This window comes from Octodon degus, unplaced genomic scaffold (assembly GCF_000260255.1).
Source record: "Octodon degus isolate 3935 unplaced genomic scaffold, OctDeg1.0 scaffold00004, whole genome shotgun sequence".
Lineage (NCBI taxonomy): Eukaryota > Metazoa > Chordata > Mammalia > Rodentia > Octodontidae > Octodon > Octodon degus.
The window spans coordinates 6,987,239-6,995,848 of record NW_004524580.1 but is presented as its reverse complement, the minus strand read 5'-3'; the positions used below and the strand labels follow the sequence as shown (position 1 = coordinate 6,995,848).

Sequence of the window (8,610 nt, the reverse complement as noted above, 5' to 3'; positions counted from 1 at the left end):
GTAGTAAATGTCCTTAGGGGCCCATACCCCTTACTTTTAAATGCACATCATAGTGCATTATGGTAACGTGTTTATTTGTCCATCTGAGACTGGATTCCAGCATTCAGTGAAAACATGGTACACCGTAGGCATCTGATTAATATCGAATCTAGTGTAGGAGAGGTGTTTCCTTCTGGCTATTGCAGTATCCAGAAATTTAAGGTGATACATTTGCCTCTAAAAAAGGAGATAACTAAGAAGAATATATGCAGTGTATTATTTGTTGAAACTGTACTTCCGATTTGATTTGAAACTGTCTCATTGCTATCCGTTTATCAATAAACTTTGAAAAAAAATGGAGATAAAATGATCATGGTTTCAGTTTTAGTCTGGAAAAATTATGTGATTTAGGCTGTGGAGTAATACTACAGAGAACACATTTGGTCAAAGTTTAAAGGCTCCAATTATGCCAGATGAATTGATTATAAAAAAGAACAGAGAAACATAGGCTGTGAACAACACTGCCCAGGACCCCGTCTGTGTTGTTTCCCTTCAGACACGCTATAGTCTGAGACAGGACCCAGAGCTGGCACCCAGCATAAGCATCTGTGTAGCTGCTGCCGCTTCCAGCTATCCTTAAAAGTCAGCGGGCCCTCAAACTTCCACAAGAGTCACAAGAAAACGAGTGGAAAGGCAGCAACATCAACAGGAAATAAAACATTTTTATTGAATATCAGTGTAATATGTTAAGTCATTTTTAACAACAATCAGAAAACTACTATGGAATTCACTACACAAAGTGAAACAAAATTTAAACCACCTCATCAAAAAATGAAGGTAAAATACAGCTAAAGTAGTTGGCTCGCGGGCCACGAGCCATATGGCAGAGGAAAACACCCCAACATTTCTACAAGACACAGAGGAAACCCACACATAGAAACACTCAAGCAGGCAGTAAATATACACAAAGGCAACTAGGATCTTTCTAGGGCATCAGAGTCTAATACTTTACACAGCTTTGTCAGAAAGGTACATGTGGCTTATCTGAGGAGGAAACTTGGTCATAAAGCAGGTTCGGTCACCAGCTTGTGAAAGATGACATACAACCCACTAACTGAATGGTGACCATCTCGTGTTGGCAGTGTTGCAAGAGAATGTGTTTGTAGTACTGCAGCGCAAGAAATAGTCTGCTGCGCAGCTCAAACCTGCTTGCTTGAAAGTGTTATTTCATTGTGAACAACTTAAAGCTGAAGACAGTGGAATTAAATGTCAGTTCTTGGTATTTAAGGAATTTTTAAAAGTCAACTCCGTCTCTTTGGTAGAGTTTGGTCCTTCAAACTGCAAAAATTCTCATCTCAATTTTCTATTCAGACTCATGATTAATCTCCAGTGTGACTTGTGCATTTTCTATTATCTCTGTTTTTTAAAAAGTACGGACCATCGTCAAAAAGAGATGTTACTCTCCATTTGCCCTTTGTGACTGCTCCATTTCTAAGGTTTGCCGGGATGGGGCTGCAGAGTGAGCTGGCTTGCCTCCTCCTTGATGAGGACAGAATAATGGCATGGATTCTAGTTTTACTGGGAAACCACCAACCCCATGTTTAAAGTCTACCATCAGCCCTTTTTGAATTCTCGAGTTTTTTTTTTTAAACATGGAGTGATGTGCTAACAACTGAGTGGGTAGCCAGTGCTTAGTTTTGCTCCGCTATATCGTGCTATGTGTGACGGTATAGGCTCCTGTCAGAGCACTGGTATTCTCTGTGGCCTAGAAGTTAAAATGGGTCACAGAAGCCGGTGAGAGAAAAGACTAGAAGCAGTGTGAGAGAATAGGGCGCCCTTCTGTAGAGTGGGTGTCTACCATAATGGGGAAACTATGGAATGTTGCACAGTGCTTGACAAAATGCTGTGTTCCACCCCAGTCTATGCGTCGTTCTTGTTCTATGCATAGCTCTTCAGTTCTGAATTGGTCCTTTGTAATAAGAACTGTTTGTGCTACACACACCTTGGGCAGTGCAGTAGAAGGGAATGGCAGTATTGTTAAAATATCACTACGGAATAAACTGAGTGCTATCCACTGAGGAAACTACGTGTCTAAGCACACACGGCAGTCACAGTGTTACACAGAGCAGTCCTTTAAGACTTATGGAATGACTAGTAGCTTTGTAATAGTGCCATATACTACAGAATAACAGTGAAAACATTTAAAAACTCCTCCTCAATCAAGCATCTAGTGTACATAAGAGGTTGCTTCAGTTTTCTAGAACTTGTTCTTAGTTGTGTTTCACCTTTGTTTAAAGGACAAATTAAAACTTATTTAAGTAAAAAGAGCATATAAAAAAGATCACCAGCTGTCTGTTTTGGCTTAATTGAAGTGCATTCAGAACTATGGCTAATTGATTCTATTTTTTTTTTTTTTCTTCATCTCGTGATGGGATTACAATACTGTCTGTTTACCACAAAGTAATTTTGTGTAATAACCACAGATTGCTGTGTTAAAAATATTCTGCATTCCTTCTATCTGGTTTTGTATAATAAAATATTTTGTTACAAAGTCTAATGTGCAAACCTTTAGGAATCATATAGATGTGAAATCTGGGACAGATTGACAGGGTGCACATTTTATATAAAGGTGGTAACGGAGAGCTTCTTTTTTTTTTTTTTTTTTTTCTTTTTAAATAGTCAGGCAACATTTCAGAAATGCTGACTTTTCCCCTCCGCTTCACCTCCCCCACCCCATCCCCAAACATACAGATGCAAGCAACACGCACATGCGCGCACACGCACGCACGCATGTGCAGTACACACAATGGCACACCATCGTGTTGGTACTTCCTACGTAATAGTGTGAATTCGTTGGCTCCTGTTCAGTTGCTTCCTCAAGTGCAAGAGTGAAACCATGACCTTAGCTTTGAAAGTTTGCACAGACAGATGCTGCTCAGGCGTGTGTCTATTCTTCCGTGAGGTCAGCCTGGCGGCTGCTCAGATCATGCTATTTTGCCTGTGAGGGAATTCTACAAAATTGGATTCATCCACCAAACGTGTGGTGTAAGCATATCTTGGTACTCAAGTGATTCAATAGAAAGCTCAGGTTTAAATTGTCCTTTAAGATGTCTGTTTCACTGTACTAGTGCCTTGCAAGTTGGTATTTTTGCTGGAATGCAGAAGATACTATATTTACCATATAATATATTATCAGCTCTCCTATATCTCAGTCAATTTACATTGTTTAAAATAGAACATCTTATTAAAAACATCTAGATATACACAGATTAGGAAACGCTTACAACATACAAATACACAAACTAGAAATAAATCTTTAGCATACTGATATATACAACGGTGAGATACAATAAATAATTTTGGTCATGCTCTATCTACACATCATATTGCTTAAAAGAAGAGTAGATTTGGAGGGCAGTGGTATGATGAAGGGCATAGGGGCTCTCTACACTTAAATTTGTGCAAATTAAAACAGGATTTGAAGTACCACTGAATCGTGTTAAGAATGCATGGCTGGAGAAATAAAAGGACCCATATTACTGAGGTATTTACAGATACTGGCTAAAGAGCACTATGTGGGCAAATGCAGAAAGGCTTCTTTTTCCTTTACTTCTTGACGGCCAGCATGGCATCCACTTCCTCCTCTACCTGTAGGGTGTGCCACTGGGCGATGGGCCGCCTGGGGTTGGCCAGCATGTCTGACCAGTGCCGCAGCTCCGCGCCGGTGCTGTTGTAGCCCACAAAGACTTTGCCGATGGCATCGTTCTTGCCAATCTTGTCATAGTCCAAAACAGTTACCACCACTTGCACTTTCTGAAAAAGGGCACATAACGCACATGAAGCCTCTAGCTCTACAGTCCTATCACCCAGTGTCCCTGAACTCTGTGGAATTGGAGATAAGAAACATTGATCCCCAGGTACCATGCTGAGGCTGAAAATGACTTCAGTACGCAAACCTGGGTCCAGTCTTTACTTTTCCACTACATTGACATCACCACCTTTTTTTTTTTTAAGTATTTGGTACAGGATCTACAGGGTCTAGAGGGTTTCACTACATAGATCTGATTTGTAATGATTTTTCTGTTTTCAGCCTCCCAAGTGCTGGGATTATAGGTGTGCACCACCACACCCCATCTCAATTGCCGTCTCCCTGCGCCCCAGGGGCAGGGCCTGCATGGCATGCTGGGGATTGAACCCCAGCCACTGTGCTCTTCCTAAGCAGGCGCATTGGTCTGCTGAGCTATCTGGCCAGCTCCTATCATCTTAATACTTAAATGTCAATTTTTATGATATATTTCACATTATCTTAAGTCTTTTATAGATGGACTAACACAGTGGATCCCATTAATATTGCCTCTGGTGGGCTGGGGATATGGCACAGTGGTGTGGGCACTTCCCTGGCAAGTGCAAGGTCCCAAGTTCAATCCCTGGTACTGGGGGAAAAAAAAAGCCTCTGAATACAGAAGGATGCTAAGCTCAGAGGAATTACATAACTTCTCTCAGGTTGCATAAGGAATGAGCAGGTTGGTTTCCAGAGCTTGTGCTATAAGCGGTCATACCCTGCTGTGTGGGGAAAATTGTGTTATCTTCTAAATCCATTGTTTAATCTGTCTGATCAGTGAGAGATTTGTTATTGGAATTTAGGCCATGCTTTGTTTATTTGTTTTGGTTAAAATTCCTGAGTAACCTTGTGCTATCCTCTGATTTGAAGAGACAACTGTTAGCATTTTGCGTAAAACTAACACAAAATTTCAGCTACTCATATGCTTGTGAGCATAAAGTGTGTCAAAATCGTAAAAGCTTTAAAAGGTAGTAATAAACAGTTTTTCATTTGATCATATAGTCTCTCAATAAAGATCTATTAAGTAACTACGTGTGTCTGGCATTGACATCAAAAGCATATAACCTTCTAGGTCATATGAGATTTACCTCAGCGATTTCATCTGTTGGGAGGTGTCCTTCATAACAAATTTTGCACTAATTGAACTGATGAAAGCAAGCCCACTCAGAACTTGTCCCAAGCAAATTAATGAGGGAATGGGTGCGGGATATTATGAACACAGGTAACAGGGGTTTTCACAGTTTGGAATAAGTTTGGTTGTTCTACTGATGAATAAATTGATAGTGGCATTCAAGACAAAGTAGCCCTGTAAAGACCTTAAATTAAGTTTTCCAGCTACATGTGTATTTTCTAAAATCCATTTTTTGAGTGATAACATTTTCACGTGCTTATGGAAATTAGGTAGAAGCCAGATAATTCTTCCTAAAACTCTAAACCCTTATTTTAGCAAGAGATGTACTCAATTATTTTTTATAGGGAAACCAAAGAGTAGGAAGGTGATATTCTAGGAGCAGGGGCGACCTCAAAGAGAAAGTTGACTGAGTGAGCAGAGAAAGAGGGATACAGGCAAAGGAATTGTCTCATGGCGGATATACTCTACATTAGGCTCAGATTCTCCCTATTGTCTCCAAGTTGCTGTTACAGAAACTCCAACTTTGGCTTCTGTTAATGTGCTGTACTTTCAACATATGCACATTTTCTACAGTATGTAGTCCAAAAAGGATGCTTCTTTTTAAAGGTATAGAATTGTAGCTCAAAGGAGAAAGTTTACAATAGGATTTTTGTTTGTTTGTTTCAGTATCCTGCTTTGTATTGTTTTGTGGAATTTTAAAAAATAAAACACCAGGAAGAGTTAGTTTCCATAAGAATCAGGTCTGAAGACTTGAAAGAGTTCACTGAATAAGTATTATTTTGGGCTACTTAAAACTTCCTTATATAGTGGAGTAGCTACTAACCACAGGTAATGGTTTAAATTTAATTCTAAATAAATAAAAGTTCAAATTAAACAATGTTAGAACCCAGGTATTCCCAGGCTACCAGTGGGCATCAAGTTGGGCAGCTTGGGTGGTAAAAGCTTTCTGTCATCACAGAGTTCTACTGGTCAGTACCGTGTTAATTTGAGAAGGAGATACACTAGCGTTGTGAATAATAATGATGAAAACTTTACTAACTGTTCCTACGCGCTACATAGATGATTTTATATACACCATCTCATTTTGACATAAATTGTTGACACTGGGCTGGGAATATAGCTCAGTGGCGCAGCATCTGCTTGGCAAGCCCAAGGTTTTGAGTTAGGATCCCAGCACACACACACACACACACACACACACACACACACACACACACAGGTGGTTTCTGTTTCTGTTTGATAAGTGAGGGAATTCTAAGCTTTTGTTTGCAAATATATTTATGCATTATAAGGCTATGATAAGGATCAAATGAAATTATATATATATAAAATACTGAGCTTGGGTGTAGGCACATAATATATAATAAATCTAGCTGTTATAGGTAGCTTTTATTTTTTTATTTTTTATTCTTTATTTTTTTGTGGTACTGGGGATTGAACTCAGGACCCTGTGCTTCCCAGGCAGGCAGTTATTCTACTGAGCTATCTCCCTGGCCCTAGATAGCTTTTAATGTCATAAAAATGTGATTAATTTCCAAGATACTAAATTGTAAGAAGAAATTAAAAGTGAATGAAAACTGTTCGTTGACTTTTATAATTCTGGATCTTTAGAAGATTCTATGTTACAGTTTTTATGTCTACTTCCATTTTTCCTTCAATTTATGAGTAAACATTTATATCACTGACAAGCTAGACCTGTAACAGTTATGTAACAAAATGTAAAAATAGTGGTGCTTTATGCATTTGGTTCCCTGATAACCATGGGAAGACTACTGAGAAATAGTTCACAGTTATCATAAACACACTAAATTTTTATAGTTCATTAGGGAGATGGGATGAAAATTTAAATATTGTTTTCAACCCCTAAATTAAAAAATTATGTATTAGCATTGTGGCTACAGGTAGCATCATATTTTGAGTATATTAGCCACAACTCTTTTAATGGGATACTTTCTATCATATTATTATTCTTTGTTTTGTAACATGTAAAAGGTTTAAAGATTTATTTTTGCCAAACCATTTTTCACTGCAGACAGCCTTAAAGTAGAAGACAAGGTTGCAGGAGTAACTCAGCTCAGAGTGCTTGCTCAGCCTGGGAAAGGCCCTGTATTTGTTTATACCTGGCACTTCAAAACATGAAAGAAAAAAATTAGAAATAGCTGGGCCATATTTAATAAATAAAGTGAGAACATGAGCTCTTAAATTTCTGGTGCAGGAGTCAGTTTTGCCTGTCATAGTATTATTTAACAAATCTCTTTAAGAAACATCCATGCATTCCAACTCAAACATAGGAAGCTGAATGTAAGCAAGTAAAGAAAGAAATTAAGTCTAATTTTTCTATCGTTAATCATTTTTGATTAAGATGCCAAAGAGTTAAGACTGGGCCTGGTGGTGCGCACCTGTAATCCCAGTTCTTGGGAGGCTGTAAATAGGTGGATCATTACGAGTTCGATCTAGTAGTGAGACCCTGAATACCCTGTATCCCTTCCCTAAAATACAAAAAAAAAAAAAAAAAAAAAAAAAAAAATGCTGAAGAGTTAGCACCAACTGGAAATATTTATCTTGTCTCTATTTTTTGCTCTAAAGATTTAATAAGAATTATTATAGTCTTTGAGTAAATAGTGGAAGCTCATTATCTTTCCATCTTTAAACTTCAGAGTCTAACTTTTTTTTGTGTGCCAGCTCAGGCTGTTCTTAGGGCGGGGCTGGCTTGGCATGTGGTGCCAGGGATCCAACCACAGTCCCTGCCCTTGCCTAAGCTTGCCAAGAAGGCGCTTTAGACCGCTGAGCTAGCTTGCTGGCCCGAGTCAAAGTTTTTGAGTCAGGAAAGTTGTTCTGCTCCTTTTCTCTCTATCTTGTTTCTGCTCTACCAGGCCTGCTGTCCCTAGCAGATGAGTCAGCATGGTCTGCGCTTGCGTTTCGCTGTGTCCATGCTCAGATGTGCATTGGAATGAGAATGGCAGCTCTAACGGAGGCCTGGGAATGGGCCGTTGACGAGCTCTGTGTGTAATTCATGTGCTCCGAAGGAGTGAAATTGGGTGGGAGGACAAAATTATGCCTGGCATTACCTGGATTTGCTCAAAAGGTACTTCAAAGCTGAATGACTCATTGTAGTAGGGGTTAAGTGTGTTCTTTTTAATTGTTGTCTTTTTCTTCTTCAGCCTCTTGCCATTCTGCATCAGATGGATCTTCACATAAGGATCTGAAAGACAGAAACAAATAATTTGAAGAGATTAGCGGCACATATTTTTAGATCGTAATTTAACTTATATACAGAAGCAAGAATTTCTAAAAGGTAAATAATTATACAGGGTAGATTTACTGTATGTGTTTTTTTTTTTTTTAATTTTGAGCCTTTTTTCCTGTGGGAATTCTTAAATGACCTGTGGAACATGTCTTTGCCATGCTGTGTGAATATTTGCTTTTGGATTTGTGAGGGAGGGCAGTAGTGTGATGGGGAACCAGATCTCTGGGGGAAAAGGCTCGACGACGCAAAACATTTGCAGATTTCTGTGGTGTAAATATGCTCTGCACGGCTGATTTTAAGCCACAAACCATTTAACAACTGACTGTAAATTCTCTGCAAACAGCCATTTGCTTTTGTGAGCTGGCAGAGGGCTTGGCTGCGGTGCAGTACTGCATGGGAACCCAACCTGGC

At 39.2% G+C, this 8,610-nt stretch overlaps 1 protein-coding gene across 1 annotated transcript in view; it reads right to left on the bottom strand.

Annotated features, from left to right (window-relative positions):
* Positions 1-681: 681 nt before the first annotated feature.
* The window catches only part of Syt1 (synaptotagmin 1), a 594,727-nt gene continuing 586,798 nt past the window's right edge, over positions 682-8,610 (bottom strand). Inside the window, exons 9-10 of the mRNA XM_004623750.2 lie at positions 8,021-8,154; positions 682-3,792 (exon numbers count right to left, since the gene is read on the bottom strand). Of these exons, the coding sequence (XP_004623807.1) occupies positions 3,586-3,792; positions 8,021-8,154 (341 nt within the window). The 3' untranslated portion in view covers positions 682-3,585. The remainder of the gene's footprint in view (positions 3,793-8,020; positions 8,155-8,610) is intronic.